The sequence below is a fragment of the Trichomycterus rosablanca genome, chromosome 1 (assembly GCF_030014385.1).
Source record: "Trichomycterus rosablanca isolate fTriRos1 chromosome 1, fTriRos1.hap1, whole genome shotgun sequence".
NCBI lineage: Eukaryota > Metazoa > Chordata > Actinopteri > Siluriformes > Trichomycteridae > Trichomycterus > Trichomycterus rosablanca.
In genome coordinates, this window is record NC_085988.1 from 48,954,419 (window position 1) to 48,972,410 (window position 17,992).

At 39.7% G+C, this 17,992-nt stretch overlaps 1 protein-coding gene across 4 annotated transcripts in view; it reads right to left on the reverse strand.

The window, feature by feature from the left end:
* Positions 1–8,954: 8,954 nt before the first annotated feature.
* dennd5b (DENN/MADD domain containing 5B) overlaps positions 8,955–17,992 on the reverse strand; it is a 66,500-nt gene continuing 57,462 nt past the window's right edge. For all 4 annotated transcript variants that reach the window (XM_063003870.1, XM_063003861.1, XM_063003855.1 and 1 more), the window contains 6 exons: positions 17,579–17,697; positions 16,237–16,424; positions 16,061–16,143; positions 15,850–15,976; positions 13,156–13,330; positions 8,955–10,003 (listed from right to left, as the gene is read on the reverse strand). In XM_063003870.1, coding sequence (XP_062859940.1) covers positions 9,820–10,003; positions 13,156–13,330; positions 15,850–15,976; positions 16,061–16,143; positions 16,237–16,424; positions 17,579–17,697 — 876 coding nt within the window. In that variant the 3' untranslated portion in view covers positions 8,955–9,819. The remainder of the gene's footprint in view (positions 10,004–13,155; positions 13,331–15,849; positions 15,977–16,060; positions 16,144–16,236; positions 16,425–17,578; positions 17,698–17,992) is intronic.

The window sequence follows — 17,992 nt, forward strand, 5'->3', positions numbered from 1 at the left end:
CGCCGCCGAAGTCGGTCACAGCTGCCGACTACATCTAGCTTTCAGGCATGTGTTTATCTATAGTCCTTATCGAAATGTCTATATTATAGCTTTAATAGAGTGCAATTTAATCACACGTGTGTATATATATATACACACATATGTATATATATATACACACACACACACACACACACACACACACACCCCGATCAGCCATAACATTATGACCACCTCCTTGTTTCTACACTCACTGTCCATTTTATCAGCTCCACTTACCACACAGTTCTTTAATGGTCAGGACCACCACAGAGCTGGTATTATTTAGGTGGTGGATGATTCTCAGCACTGCAGTGACACTGACATGGTGGTGGTGTGTTAGTGTGTGTTGTGCTGGTATGAGTGGATAAAACACAGCAATGCTGATGTTTTTTTTTTTAAACACCTCACTGTCACTGCTAGACTGAGAATAGTCCACCAACCAAAAACATCCAGCCAACAGCGCCCCGTGGGCAGCATCCTATGACCACTGATGAAGGTCTAGAAGATGACCAACTCAAACAGCAGCAATAGATGAGCGATCGTCTCTGACTTTACATCTACAAGGTGGACCAACTAGGTAGGAGTGTCTAATAGAGTGGACAGTGAGTGGACACGGTATTTACAAAAACTCTGTGTCTGATTCACTCATACCAGCACAACACACAGTAACACACCACCACCATGTCATTGTCACTGCAGTGCTGAGAATGACCCACCACCCAAATAATACCTGCTCTGTGGTCATCCTGTGGGGGTCCTGACCATTGAAGAATAAATAAATAAAAAAACAAAGCCATTGCTAAGGTTCTGGAACTCTAGTGAACCATAGTGAGAGCCATAATTAACACATGGAGAAATATTCGAAGTGTTAAACTTTCCCAGGAGTGACTGGCCTACCAAAATTTCTTCAATAACGCATTGACTCACCAGGAGGTCAAAATAAGGCCAAATCACATACATGGGAGATTAGCAAGGTGCAAACCACAGCTGACAAAAATACATTTGCAAAAAATATCTAGATGAATCCCCAAGATTTTTGAAATAATATTCTGTGGACTGGTGTGTTAGAGGTGGAACTATTTTAAAATAACAGATTCTGTTACATTTTACCATAAGAACACTATATGTTCATACATTCAACATCACATCACCAGCCATCAAACATGGTGTGGGTAGTGTGATGGTCTGGAGCTGCTTTGCTTTTTTAGGACCAGGATGACTTGTCCCAACAACACAGCTGCACCTGATACATGGTGCTACACACTATCATGTTATTACCATGTTAGAGACACTGCAGTGTTGAGAATGATCTACCACCCAAACATCATATTCAAATGATTAAGTGAATTTACTGTAACATCATCCAGCATGACCAGTTTTGCAGTGGGTCAGCGATGGTCTGGGGAGGCATACTCTTGAAAAGACACGCAAACTTGTATGTGATAGCCAAAATTTTCTAAGCCATTGTCAGACGTTACGCTGGTGCAGTGGGCCTTTATTTTTCATGGTCCCCAGACCTGAATCCAATTAAGAACTTCTGAGACGTTATATATGAGTGCATACACACATTGTCCAGGAGCTTACTGATGGCCTGATGCAGGTCTAGGAGGATATCAACCAGGACACCATCCACCTTCTCATCAGGATCATGCCCAGATGTTGTGGGAGTGCATACAGGTACCCTGTGGGGGCCATGCACACTACTCACACAAATTCACACAAACTGGATCCTGTGATTTAGATTTTTTTTTACTTTGATTTGGAATCCAGGCCTCAATGGGTTGATGATTTTGGTTTCCATTGTCTGTTTTCACATTATTTTATTCTCAACAAATTACACAATTCAACCAGAATTCATTAAGAGCCAATGTGTGATGTGTGTTCCCTTGATTTTTTTGAGCAGTGTAAATTATGCTTCATGGAATATTTTACTTAGGTACTGTACCTTCTGTGCAGTGTTTTGTTCAACATGCAAAAACAGAGGCATTTACAAAGGTGGGAATTACATTTTTTACCCCCTGTGTAAGGATTAACATAAGGCACTACATTTCATGGACATGCAACCACAACATGCGATTCTGTGCAACCTAGTTATTTATCAAGTTCCATGAGTTTATAATGGTTTCTCTCTAAGTGTTTAAGTGCACGGCTGTGGAGTTCACTTTTTTGTCATAAATAATGCAGCAGGCTATATTACTTTCCACAACACAATACTGTATTTTCCTGTCAGCTGTAGTTGCTACAGTCTTGTTTTTTTAACAACACCTTATGGCTGAGAGTAGGTGTACACCCGATCATGTGCACGTTGGAGATCCTATTTCAAAAACATGGGCATTATTATGCACACCAATGGCCCCTTAACCCACCCCTCTTTCCGAAGGGCCTACACTAGAGCCTTTGCTCGGAATTTTTGAGTGTTAGGGAATTTGTTACCTTTTAGTCAAAAAAGTAGTGGCTCACAAAAGACATTCCAATTAATCCCATATCATTTTAACTTGCCTGAACAGGAAGGACCTTTCTCTCTTACCCCAATTTTCACAAAGCACTAGATCTTTAAGAGTATTGACATACTGACCACTGTGTAAACCTGTAATTTACTGCCTTACAGGAAACAGTGCTGATCAGCAACTTGTATTTAGCAATCAGAAGTCATGTGGTTATGACCTAAGCAATTTAAATAAAAAGTGTTCATTATTGAGGCACAGAAGGCAAAAGCTTCACAAAAACTGCTTTGATATGTGTAGCATATGTCAAGAGAGCAGCACAGGACTGAATATTTAGCCCATACATCAAAGGATCGGAGGGCTCTGTTATGCAGTGGAAGGAATTTGCTAGCAAGGTTCAGGCACGCTTGTCTATAGACAGAGATAGATCACCTGATCAATATAATGTAACATTTCTGGTCAGATTGAAGTGGTTTCTTGCATGTACACAGGAATATATTTTAGGTAGGGGGCTGCTAAATAAATCCTAATGTTGAAATAAATGTTATTGAAATGATGCACACATGCAGACAGCAACAATGTTATTTACAATCCTATAAACTGTACCCTATCTGCTGTTACAGGCGCAACTATCAATGCATAGCCAGTTGTGCCTGTGTGAGCACCCAGACAGACCGCTAACACAGTTGAGATTTGAACTCGAGATGTCAGTGGAGATGGGCTAGCTCCCTGAGTCACTGCATCACCTGAGCACCCTCAACAAATATTTAATTACTACATAATAGAAATCAGAAAAAGTTGGGACAGTATGGAAAATGCAAATAAAATAAAAATGCAGTGTTTCTTACAGTGTGTTGTAAGAAACACAAGACATTTAATGTTTTGTCTGCTTAGCTTCATTTCATTTGTTAATAAACCTCCATTCCTGCATTTCAGGTCTGCAACACATTCTGAAAAAAGTTGGGATGGGGCAATTTAGGGCTAGTAATGCAGTGAAAAAACTAAATAATGATGTGATTCCAAACAGGTGATGTCAACAGGTGATTGTAATCATGGTTTGGTGCAAAAGCAGCATCCAGGAAAGGCTGAGTCTTTGATGAGCAAAGATGGTCAGAGGATCTCCAGTTTGTCAACAAATTTGTGAGAAAATGATTGAAATGTTTATAAACAATGTACCTCAAAAAAAGATTGGAGGGGATTTGCATATAGGGTGCAAGCTTAGGCTGAACACCTGTGATCTTCGATCCCTCAGACGGCACTGCATCAAGAACCACCACTCAACAATAGCTGATATAACCACATGGGTGAGGGATTACTTTGGCAAACCTTTGCCAAGCTCTACAATACAGAGTTACATGCACAAATGCCACTTAAAACTTTACTGTGCTAAAAAGAAGCCTTATGTTAACCATGCCCAGAAGCGGCGTCGACTTCTCTGGGCTTGGAGGCATCTAGGATGGACCATCACACAGTGGAAACGTATATTGTCGTCAGATGAATCAGCATTCCAGGTCTTTTTTTTTTTTAAATGGACGCTGTGTGCTCCGGACCAAAGACGAAAAGGACCATCCAGACTGTTATCAGCAACAAGTCCAAAAGCCAGGGTCTGTCATGGTATGGGGCTGTGTTAGTGCCCTTGGCAAAGGTCATTTACACTTCTGTGATGGCAGCATTAATGCAGAAAAGTACATTGAGATCTTAGAGCAACATATGCTGCCTTCAAGAAGTCATCTTTTCCAGGGACGTCCATGCATTTTTCAACAAGACAATTTTGCAGGAAAAATGGGACAAAATAAAAGCTGAAACACTGAATCACTTGGTATCCTCGGTGCCAAAATGTTTTTTAAGTGTGGTGAAAAGGAATGGCAACATTACAAAGTTGTAAATGCTTTACTGTCCCAACTTTTTTGAAATGCAGGGATGGATGTTTATTAATAAATGAAAAGAAGTTGAGCAGATAAAACATGAAATATCTCATTCATCTCAGGTTCATCCTGTCTGCAGTGAAATAAAAGTCAAAGTAAATGTAAGAAACTCTGTGTTTTATTATTTGCATTTTCCATACTGTCCCAACTGTTTCTGATTTGGGGTTGTATTATTTATTTTTGTATTAGGATTTTATTGTCATGTTTTTACAGACTTTGGTTATAATCATGACAGGACAGGTAGTTACTGGTTACACAAGATTTATCAGATCTTTTTTTTTATGTCAAACACAGTCATGGGCAATTTAGTATCTTGCATGTCTTTGAACTGTGAGAGAAAATCAGAGCGTCCAGAGGAAACCCACACAGACACGGGGAGAACATTCAAACTCCACACAGAAAGTACCACTACACCAGAGAATCGAACTCAGGACCTTCTTGCTGTTCGGCGACAGTGCTTCCCACTGAACCACCATGCCACCCGCCTAGCAATCAAGCCAAAAATTATAAATGCTAATTAAATAAGAGATGTTTAGGGGATTTAGGGATTAGAACAGACAAGCTGTTTAATACAGTACATATTTAGGTCTGAGCAAACAAGCTATTAAGAAAATAATCAAAATCAAATCCTTAAAAGAATTAGGACTGATCTACAGGGTGCGTAAAATACTTTAACATAAATTATTACAAAACTCACTGTATCAGGCGGCACACTGCAGCCAATACACAACCCTGTACACAGATTGGTTTGATGCACTGTGTGTTGTGACACATTAACCTCATCACTAGTAATAAACTAATCAATTTGAGCCACAGTTACTCTTCTGTCAGTCTGTATAGCCTTTATATAGCCTTATGTCCTTTTGTGTCGACGAGTCCTGGATGCCCAATAACCTGTCAACGGTTCATGGCTTGCTTCCTTCGGAACACTATTGGTAGGTACTTACCACAGCTACCTGTGAGCACTCCTTGCTGTATTGGAGATCCTTCAACCCAGTCATCTGGCTTTAAAAATATCACACTTATCAAGGTCTTTACACTGATCATATCTGCTGCATTTAACAGTCGCACGTAAGTCGTACACACAGCGACTTCAGACTAGAATTATATTTGTAATGGGACAACACACGGTTATAAATTTAATAGCATCTGGAAGAACATAAACTAAGGTAAGCAGTGGTTATGATTTGTTTAGCTGTGTTTTGCATTTTGGCCATTGTGCCTGATTTATCACGTGCTTTTGTTTTGCAATGAAAACAAAACGTATCAGTTTAAGCTTTTAACTGGTACCTAGGAAAGTAAAGGCACTAAGTAAAACGGCAATTTTTCCAATATATGCTACGCTACATTTCCAATATATGTTTTGTGAAGATTATATTGACTCGTGACTCGACTCTGACTCGTATTTTGTGACTTGTGAACATCTCTGATTTAACATGTAGTTTTAACTACCGGTAACCATCATTAGCCCAACATTTCATATCTCCCTGAAAGTCATACGTACATGGTGGTCCTAATGATTTGACTGGTCGGGGTAAATACACTGTTGACTTTTCATCATTCTTCATATCAAGTAGTTGGAATTTAACTTTTTAAAGAAATGTACAGATAATACAACAATAATCATACAGTGACTTTAATGAGATGTTCCATAAACATAATGAACATAATAACTTGTACATTATTTCCAGTGAGCAGCGTTCACAATGTAATGAACAGGAAAAGAATAACATTACCCTGCCTCCAAACACATGGGGAAATAAGGTCCAGACCCTGAAACGAATCTAAATCAAAACAATCACATGGCCTAATCTCCAGATTTGCTGCGGTTTTCAGCTATATGACACGTAGCATGTAAAAGCATTGTTAGTAAAAGGAAACAGTCCAGTGTTATACTGTGTTTACAGATGGAACAACATTCTGGGTGGGAAACAAATATGCTGGCTCAGTAATACACAGGCTAAAGCAATAACAAACAGAGATCCAAGAACCAAGAGGTCTAACAACTATCACGTGTGAAACAGTGAGGAAATAAATAAACCATACAGAATCACAGGTACAAGACTCACTCGGGTCCAACTCAGTAGTTACTTCTTAAATCAACCAGTGTCACAAAATCACTTAAAAAATAAATATATAGAAGTGATCTAAAACAATAAAAAGAAAGCGTAATTAAGTTCATGCACACTTCCCTTCACATATCTGAAAACACAGGAAAATCACAATCCATTTTTGATCATCCTGCTTTTCACTTCTGGTTCTTTCTGAGTGAAAAATAATTCTTTACTTCTAGTTTACAGATCCAAGTTGTGAAATGTTTAAACAGAAAATAATAGTGGTTAATTTATCAGGTCATGTGTAATACTGCATTTATATAAATGAATTATAGTACAAAATATACAGACAGGTAAGAAATTAAAGGGAAACAAAACGATTAAATAAAAAGAGAAAAATATCAAGTGCCGATATTGTGTGGCAAATTTTGCTGGCATGGGTTTGGTTGCTGAGAGCTGAGGGCTATTTGACATCTGACATGTGCTAGCATGTTTGTTAGTTATTAAGACAGATACATCGTATAATACATTGTGTAGGTGTGTATCCTGCAAACCAGCACAAAGTCTTGCTCAATATCATCAAACAGTTAACTTTCATTTTTATCAGCCGCTTATCTTGGTCAGGGTCACGGCAGATCCGGTTCCACCAAGAAACACAGGCGCAAGGCAGAAATACCATGGACAGGACACTAATCCATCGGATGCTTTTGGGAATCAACAAACATAGTCAATGATCTCTGTGTAGACGCCTGGCAGACTGTTAGCATAATAAATGGCTGCGCCCCTCTAACAGTTTTCTGATGTTTGTTTGTTTATTAGGATTTTAACGTCATGTTTTACTCTTGGGTTACATTCATGACAGGAACGGTAGTTACTCATTACACAAGACTCATCATTTCACAAGGTTATATCGAACATGGACAATTTTGTATCCCCAGTTCACCTCACTTGCATGTCTTTGGACTGTGGGAGGAAACCGGAGCACCCAGAGGAAACCCACACAGACACGGGGAGAACATGCAAACTCCCCACCTGGAGATCGTACCCAGGACCTTCTTGCGGTGAGGCAACAGTGCTACCCACTGAGCCACCGTGCAGTTTTCAGATGAGAGTAATTCAATTTAGAATGACCTGTATATGAACTTGAGTATGAACTTACTCCAAACAGTAAATCCAATATTACAGCATTCACAGGTTCATTAGGTTTGGACAAATTCTTCACCTGAGAGATTTTGAACTGACATGTTAGACCAGTGGTTCTTGTACTTTTGAATCAACTGAGCCACAAAAGTAACCAAAAGCTTGTAGGTGAAACGTGAACATTAATGTATATTATAAATTAATAAACAGTGACCTGCGTTGCGGGGCACATGTGGCTCATGGCCTGCTGGTTAGACAGGCCTGTCCTCCATTATCATCATCAAAACAACAGCTAAGAGGAAAGCTTTTGTAGAAATGTTGTGTTTTTTCCCTTTAATTTGTCACTCATTTTAACATAACGCTACAACAAAACAAGATGTTTTGGTGTAAAGAAAACAATCTGAACAAGCTGAACGTATTTTTTCAAAATAGTGCTAGTGTGGTTTTAAATTCTATAAAAGGAACAAATTGTGTGAAGGAAAGTAACTTAAAGTAAATTAGAGTTGGCAGTTCATATGTATAGCTACAACGATCAGCCATAACATTAAAACCACCTCCTTGTTTCTACACTCACTGTCCATTTTATCAGCTCCACTTACCATATAGAAGCACTTTGTAGTTCTACAATTACTGACTGTAGTCCATCTGTTTCTCTGCATGCTTTGTTAGCCCCCTTTCATGCTGTTCTTCAATGGTCAGGACTCTCCCAGGACCACTACAGAGTAGGTATTATTTAGGTGGTGGATGATTCTCAGCACTGCAGTAACACTGACATGGTGGTGGTGTGTTAGTGTGTGTTGTGCTGGTATGAGTGGATAAGACACAGCAATGCTGATAGAGTTTTAAAACACCTCACTGTCACTGCTGGACTGAGAATAGTCCACCAACCAAATATATCCAGCCAACAGTGCCCCGTGTGCAGAACCTGTGACCACTGATGAAGGTCTAGAAGATGACCAACTCAAACAGCAGCAAAAGATGAGCGACCGTCTCTGATTTTACATCTACAAGGTGGAACAACTAGGTAGGAGTGTCTAATAGAGTGGACAGTGAGTGGACATGGTATTAAAAAAAACTCCAGCAGCGCTGCTGTATCTGATCCACTCATACCAGCACAAGACACACTAACACACCACCACCATGTCATTGTCACTGCAGTGCTGAGAATGATCCATCACCCAAATAATACCTATGCTGTGGTGGTCCTGAACATTGTTAGCCCCCTTTCATGCTGTTCTTCAAAGCATGTAGAGAAACAGATGGACTACAGTCAGTAATTGTAGAACTACAAAGTGCTTCTATATGGTAAGTGGAGCTGATAAAATGGACAGTGAGTGTAGAAACAAGGAGGTGGTTTTAAAGTTATGGCTGATCGGTGTATAATAGAGCAATGAATTAAAAGTTATAGTTTGTTCTATTTCAAATGTTTTCTGATTAAATGTAAAGCTTAAGACTGAGTTATTCTGACTCAAACTAACTTAATACTGATTCACTTTAAAAAATCATTCTCTAAAGCTCCTCACATAAGCATGCACACACGTACACAGAAAATGATAGATCACATTGAAGTGTGCACCACATACTGACATTCACTACAACGTTTCACTGGAATGTCATTTACTAACAAAGGTTTTACTTTTAACCGAGTCACACATTTCTCTGAGTAAGACTTTAAAACGTTAGTCTGTTGTTGCTGATCTGTACAGATAAAACTCTTAGACACAAAAATAACCACTTGTGGGCACTTTCTAAGACCAATATGTGATGATTCGCTTTACTGAAAGACCATCAGCGGTGTATGTGCAGTCAGCGTTAGCTTTTCAACATAGACGAGATAGATGCATAATCTGAAGAAGCCAGTTAACGCTTCAGTCTCTTAATACTTTGTACTTTGACATATTTGCTGTACAGAATAATCTAAAGATTACTGGACGATTGAAGGACATATACAGGAAAAAGAACTCTCTGCTGTCCGGTACTCCAGCAGGATTCAGTAACATTACAAGGTCCGGTATACAGTTTACGTTTTCATCAGCAATCCAAGCATTAATCAATCCTCCAGAAAGCTTTTTCTTCCTATGCGAACCTTCGTTTGTCCTAATTTGGTGGCCGTCCTTTAAAAGCACTGCTAGGCAGTAGGAAGTCCCCAGCTTGGCCAAAAAGCAGCAGCGACAGAGCCAGATGAGAAGGATTGTGTTGGACAAAGTGGGTGAAGTGGACGTGTGTTTCAGGTGGCTAAAGATCCACCCCTTTGGTAAGGGAAGTCTCCAGAGTAAGGTGGAAATCGTGCAGAGTCTGTAGGACGCTGACCAGAGAGTTGACGGCAGCTCTGTCGCGTAGTAATGCTGTATCCTCATACATGCGTGTGATTATGGGACACTCGAGCAACAGGGGGAGCCAGTTAGGAAGCAGCCGATCTCTGAACACACAGCAGGAGAGAGAGAAAAATACAATGAGACCAGTGTGCAACAATAAAGCCTCTCAGTAAAATCGATAAGTGATCACATGATGCCTTACAAAGTATTTCTAACTAAACCCTTTTCTAGTAGGATGTAGAATTTGGATGTTGAGGGAAGTGTTAGATTGTAATACTGAGTCACATTGCCCCATATATTAGTTTTGGATCATCCGCCGCTATGCTCCTATTTGTAGACTTTACACAAGTTTTGTAGTAGGGGCCCACACTGAGACTTCTGTGTGCTGTTAAAACTGTCACATTGTGCCTTCCAAGACCACCAACCCTAATTCCCACCCAAGGGATATCTTTTCCAATGAGCTATTTTATATTATTTTAATTTATTTATATTTTTTGACAGCAAAATTAAACATGTTGCAATGCTGGCTTGTGTTGATGTACATCTGGTGATGGTGTACATCAGTTTTGAGATCTTGGGTTAAGAACAGGACTCATGGCCACTCAGGTGGCTCAGTGGTAAAAACACACACTAGCGCACCAGAGCTGGGATCTCGGATACATCGTATTGAATCTCAGCTCTGCCATCTGGCTGGGCGGCCACATGAACAACGATTGGCCTGTTGTTCATATAGGGGTGAGGTATTAAGCCGGTTAGGGACTCCTTGTAACTAATCACTACGACCTCTGCTGGCTGATTGATGGCGCCTGCACAGAAACGGGGAAAGAGTGCGTTGGACAGAGTGTGTCTCGTCGCACACAAGGCTAATTTGCATAATGCACACGGCTGCTGCCCACATGTCGGAGGGGGCGTGGGTTAGCTTCGTTCTCCTCAAATCAGAGCGGCAGTCGGCATTAGTGGAGAGGAAGCATGACGCAATCGGGCAATTGGACATGCTAAAAAGTCGTGAGAATAAGGGGAGAAAATGCATAAACAAAATATATATATATATATATATATATATATATATACATATATACAGGTATATACAGTATATATATACTGTATATACTGTATATACAGTGTATCACAAAAGTGAGTACACCCCTCACATTTCTGCAAATATTTTATTATATCTTTTCATGGGACAACACTGTAGACATGAAACTTGGATATAACTTAGAGTAGTCAGTGTACAGCTTGTATAGCAGTGTAGATTTACTGTCTTCTGAAAATAACTCAACACACAGCCATTAATGTCTAAATGGCTGGCAACATAAGTGAGTACACCCCACAGTGAACATGTCCAAATTGTGCCTAAAGTGTCAATATTTTGTGTGACCACCATTATTATCACTGCCTTAACCCTCCTGGGCATGGAATTCACCAGAGCTGCACAGGTCGCTACTGGAATCCTCTTCCACTCCTCCATGATGACATCACGGAGCTGGTGGATGTTAGACACCTTGAACTCCTCCACCTTCCACTTGAGGATGCGCCACAGGTGCTCAATTGGGTTTAGTCCATCACCTTTACCTTCAGCTTCCTCAGCAAGGCAGTTGTCATCTTGGAGGTTGTGTTTGGGGTCGTTATCCTGTTGGAAAACTGCCCTGAGGCCCAGTTTTCGAAGGGAGGGGATCATGCTCTGTTTCAGAATGTCACAGTACATGTTGGAATTCATGTTTCCCTCAATGAACTGCAGCTCCCCAGTGCCAGCAACACTCATGCAGCCCAAGACCATGATGCTACCACCACCATACTTGACTGTAGGCAAGATACAGTTGTCTTGGTACTTCTCACCAGGGCGCCGCCACACATGCTGGACACCATCTGAGCCAAACAAGTTTATCTTGTTCTCGTCAGACCACAGGGCATTCCAGTAATCCATGTTCTTGGACTGCTTGTCTTCAGCAAACTGTTTGCTGGCTTTCTTGTGCGTCAGCTTCCTTCTGGGATGACGACCATGCAGACCGAGTTGATGCAGTGTGCGGCGTCTGGTCTGAGCACTGACAGGCTGACCTCCCACGTCTTCAACCTCTGCAGCAATGCTGGCAGCACTCATGTGTCTATTTTTTAAAGCCAACCTCTGGATATGACGCCGAACACGTGGACTCAACTTCTTTGGTCGACCCTGGCGAAGCCTGTTCCGAGTGGAACCTGTCCTGGAAAACCGCTGTATGACCTTGGCCACCATGCTGTAGCTCAGTTTCAGGGTGTTAGCAATCTTCTTATAGCCCAGGCCATCTTTGTGGAGAGCAACAATTCTATTTCTCACATCCTCAGAGAGTTCTTTGCCATGAGGTGCCATGTTGAATATCCAGTGGCCAGTATGAGAGAATTGTACCCAAAACACCAAATTTAACAGCCCCGCTCCCCATTTACACCTGGGACCTTGACACATGACACCAGGGAGGGACAACGACACATTTGGGCACAATTTGGACATGTTCACTGTGGGGTGTACTCACTTATGTTGCCAGCTATTTAGACATTAATGGCTGTGTTGAGTTATTTTCAGAAGACAGTAAATCTACACTGCTATACAAGCTGTACACTGACTACTCTAAGTTAAATCCAAGTTTCATGTCTATAGTGTTGTTCCATGAAAAGATATAATGAAATATTTGCAGAAATGTGAGGGGTGTACTCACTTTCGTGATACACTGTATATACAGTATATATACTGTATATAAAAAAAGAACAAGACTCATTACTTGGTCACTCAAAGACATCAGTTCTCTTTGCTTTAGGTCAGTGTGCTTAAATTCCACTCACATTCTGACAGAAGGTTTTCATTCAAGTGTCATTGTACTGTGGACAAATGAATTTCAGATCAAATAGTCTCTAGTCCCTTCTACTGAAAAGCATCCTGATCTAATACCATATTTGACAGTAAATGAATATGGTGTACAAGTACAACCAGTGCCAACACATGCTGTTTAGATCCTTCTGCAGATCTGTGCTGCTCTATTATTCGACTTCTTATGAGTTTCAAATGTTTTTTACTGATTAGCTCTGTGGATAATTATTAAAACACTAATAGACTGAAAGAACAATGAGTTAATCAGCATAGTGAAGGAATTAAAGGCAGGTGGGTTTAAAATTTTCTTATGCAGTACATGTTGACATGAAGTGGGTTGGCAGGGTGTTGAATGAGAAAAGAGAAAACAAAAGCAAGGGGTATGATGTTTTTTCATAGCATGGCAGACATTCCTACCGTGCCCCAAGGCAGATCAGAAGCTGGAATTTGCCATCTTTGCCAATGTTGCGTGATGTATTGTTAATGGCGTTGGCATAGCGACAAAGCGAGTTGCAGCTTGGACCAAGAGGCTCGACTGTTTGCTGCAGATCTCCCATCTGATCAGAACTCTCCATATACACGACTGCCCTCTCTGTTTAAAACACAAGCACAAACAGCATTGGGATGAAATACAGAAAAACACAAATATGGATTTTAATCTTAACCCATGTTTTTTTCTTTCAAATATTTGATAATTTCAAGTTTAGTTTGTTATCTAAACATTTATAATTATTATTTAGTTTATATCACTGATATTGCACTAATTTAAAATTTGATGCCTGCAACACACTCAATAAAAAAGTTTGGACAGAGGCATATTACCACTCCTACACTTTAAATAATAATAAGACCTTTTAATGGTTTGAGAACTAAGGACACTAACTGGTACAGTTTTTCCAAGTGTAATTTCTACCCATTGTTGCTTGATACAAGAATTCTGTTGCTCAATAGTTCGAGGTCACCACCTCTTCATGATCCACCGTACATTTATAATAGGAAAACTAAGGTCACACCGTTGTTGCATGTGCAGAATGTGGCCTCGCATTGTCTTGCTAATACAACTATGGACGTTCAAGGACAATATGTTGCCTTGATGGCAGTCTCTTTAAAATCCCAATATGTCTCTATGACAACTGTACCTTTAAACACATGCAAGTCACCCATACCATGACAGATAGTGACTTTAACACCTATCAGCGATAACAGTCTGGATGGTCCTTTTCATGTTGGCACAGGAAATCAGTATATCCTAAAGCTGAACCGTGGGCTTATCTGACCACAGCACATCCATTGTCTTTTCTCTGGTCAATCTGAGACTAGCTCGTGCCCAGAGAACTCGCTGGAGTTTCTGCATAAAACTGATGTCTGGCTCTCTCTTATCCTAATAGTGTTGTAGGTTGAATTTCTTGATGCAGAACTGTCTTAAATATCATCTGTAAAACTGCAAAGTGAAGCCCTACATGGACTGAGATATTTATGGACTGAGATATTTATCCAATATTATGGACGGTGCATGGAAAAATACCTGAATTATTAAAACACCTGAATCTTGCATTGAGAAAGGTTCTATTTGAACTGATTGACAGTTTTCTTGAGGTTCGGCAAAAAGTGTTGAGCGGCAGCCCATCTTTGCTATTAAAGAATGAGCCTAACATTTATTAAATCATGATACCTGTTACCAATTCTCATGCTTATTGTAGATTCATTCAAAATAACTTGAGTAACCAGAATATTCTATAAACCTTGAGTGTGGCAGACATTAATTTAAAATGTATTTATATTTAGCAAATAAAATGAAGTTGGTCAGTCAAAACAGTTAAATATAACAGAATTAACAAATCACATTCTTGCTTATTATCTAATTTAGAATTAGATGCATGTTTACCACTATTACATCACCTTTCCTATAAATTCCTGTTCTTAATCATTTTGAAACTGATGGTACTAATTGTGAAGTGTTGCAAGTGGATTTTTTTAAACATTCTTGCCTATTCCAGTTCCAGTTGTCTGACTGTCCCTTTCATAATAGGAGACAATGTTTCATAATGTTTTCAACAGGAGACAGAACTGGACTGCACACTGGCCAGTTAAGACTACATACTCTGTCTGACAGAGTATATTTTAGTATATTATAAATTGTATATTCAGTCAACTATTTGGCGATGTGGTCTGTATGAAGATAAGTTTTTATATTGCACTAAACACAGCTCTAACTTTAGGTAGATATAGTGGTAGGTATAGTGATTTACTTTCTGTAACACCACATCCTACTATCACGGCATATCAGCCATGTAATACAGTGGTCCACCATAAGTTGGGAGGAGACAAAACACAAGAAATGCCTTCCTTTACATAACATGCCAGATCAAGTAAGTAGCTTTCTAAGAAAAAAAGTTTTGACATAACAACGAATTTTAAAAGTTTAAAGGGCTTTAGGGAAACATCATGTTTTGGATTTGTGAATGTAAACAAAACTGTCTGGGTTAGTTTTCAAAATGCATTGATCAAATGAAGCAGACTATATTAAATTGCACTGTGGCCTATATGGGAGCATCATTTAAAAGAGATTACAATTATTTTTATACTCAAATTATATACATATATTGAATATATATATATATATATACAGTATATATATATATACAGTATATATATATATATATATATATATATATATATATATATATATATATATTCAAATTATATTGTATATTTTTATATACATATTTAGGGATTCAAGAAGATCTAGAACTGCACTTACCCTTCTTATTTTTTTAAATAAGTAAATCTAATTTATTTAAACCCCTTTTCCCCACAAATATGTGACCAATTTTAAGGCACTGCAGGATGTTACCTAATGTAAGTGTTACAGTATGTAATTGCTTCCTCTTTACAGAAGGATACACAAAACACAACCTTTTATCACACCAAAATAATAAAATAAAAAAAATGATCAAAAGTCCTGACCAAAGTACATCATTAGAAACCTTCAGCATATTGCAGCATTTTCCCCACTATGAACAGCAACAGTAAAATGTACTCTAAACATGAGCTCTAGTAGTTTTATATTTGCTTATTGGCATTGTTTATGTGAACATTAAATAAAGTCACCTATGAAGTCCCACACAAAGACACTTTTCTGAAAGATCCGAGCCGTCCGAAAACCGTTGTAGAAGAACTGCTCCAGTGCTCCAACCAAACCACCCTCTCCACACAGCAGCACCGTCAGACTTCCTCTCTAACAATGAGAGAGGACAATGAGCAGTCAAATAGCAAACACATGCAGTGTAAACACAGTTAATCCTTCTGAACACATACAAACCTCTTTTTCTGGCTTGTTAAAATGTTTTACAATGTTTAGCACTGCATCACTGATGGCTTCCTGTATCTGATCGGTTGTTGGTTCTAAAAAGGAAATGGAATTATTAGAGAAAAATTTAGCCATTTGATTCAATTATAACAATGCTTACTAAATACGCTAGCAAAATGCAAACTTACTATTGCCCCGGCCTGTGATAGAACTGATGCTGATTCGACGGATTTGTGAGGGTGAGCGCTGAGGAGGTGGAGTCTTAGAACCTCGTCCAGTCTCCTCCTCACTGCTTGAATGCACTAATTCACCAATCAGGACTCGCTCCAGACTGCCATCATCCACACCCTTCCCAAGCCAACGACCACAGGGAAATCTGGTCAGACATATTAAAACAATGACTTTAGTGACTGGGGAACTTTAGCTTTTTTATTTATGTTATCAATAATGACACATTTTAAATATCTATTTACTTTTACCTAACTAGTAAATTTAGCATTACAAATACAACCGCTACAACTTTAAAAAACTCCAGGAGGATAACATTAATCAACCTTTATTGATTGATATACAAATTACATTTGTTTTTAGGCTCTGGATATACTGAAGCAAAAAAAGGAAATGTGTGCCGAGTCCACAGATTAAATTAGAAGAAAAGTTCAAAGCCAGCATCTGCCATCCTATGAGGGTGTTTTAGTGCCAATCGCATGGGTAGCTTGCAAATCTGTGAAGGCACCATAAAACGTGAAGTGTACATAAGAATTTTAGAGCAATACAAGTTGCCATATAGACAACGTCTTTACCAGGGACATGCTTTCTTTCAGGTCATGTCCTGCACTGGCTACAACAGTTTTTTCCCCCTTTCTGGCTTCTCCTTTATATAGGGGTTGCCACAGTGGATTGTTCTGATCCACATATTTGGCCTGGTTTATGCCCAATGCCCCTCCGGATGCAACGCTCCTTATCTTTTTTTTTCAGGTTTAGGGCACCCTCAATAGCTAGGCTGTTTACCCCTCCCACCCCCACCCCAAAAGACAGGCAATTGATAGACAAAGATAGACACCTAACCTGCTGATAGCACCACTAAGAATTAAACCCCAAACTCAGTGGTCATGGGCTAGCGCATTTTACCACTGCACTTCCATGAAGTCTAGCTTGTCCACAATGATTGGGGAGAGCCACAAATGATCATGTGCCCCCTGAGTCATGCCAACACACTTCAGTCAGACAGGGCTGAAGAGAGTCAAACACTACTATCTGTGAATCACCCATCCCTCTTGCAAGTGCGACATGGCCAGCAGAGGCCGCCACTATAGCAGCAATGCGGTTCCACATACATGCCAAACAAGATCCTAGGTACTAAACTAGAAGGATGTATAAACACTAAAATGTCTGGGCTATGATTGAAAGAGCAAAGACTTTAATAATTGTAATGCTCTTATCAGTATGATTGCCTTTGGATGCCCCAGCAGTTTCATCCTGCTACATCTGCTTTATTTTCCTTGAACCAGTTAAAAAGGCACTGCTCACTTGTACGTGTGTCCGGTAATCTCGTTGCGGACCAGCACACAATCCACCAGCCACTTTGCCAGCAGACCAGCATTATCATGACCCAGCTGTGCAGTGGTCAGCTTCCCCAGGTTCTGGCACTGTGTAAAGGGAGACAAACACAGAAGAAAATGTTGGCCATTTTTTACAACAGGTGAAGGAACAGAGTTGGCAAAGTTTTACAGTAGGAAAAGTTAAAGTTGGGAATTACTGCCAATAAGACAGTCGGGTGCACACAGAAACTCACACACTAGCACCTTATACCCCAAAAGAATCATGCAACACTATCTGGCCAACTAACAAAGAACAAACTGTATGCCAACTACAGACCACACACCTGTCAAAAACAAGTCATGTTGTTCCAGCTTAACTAGTCTTGAATGTCATTTTCATGTA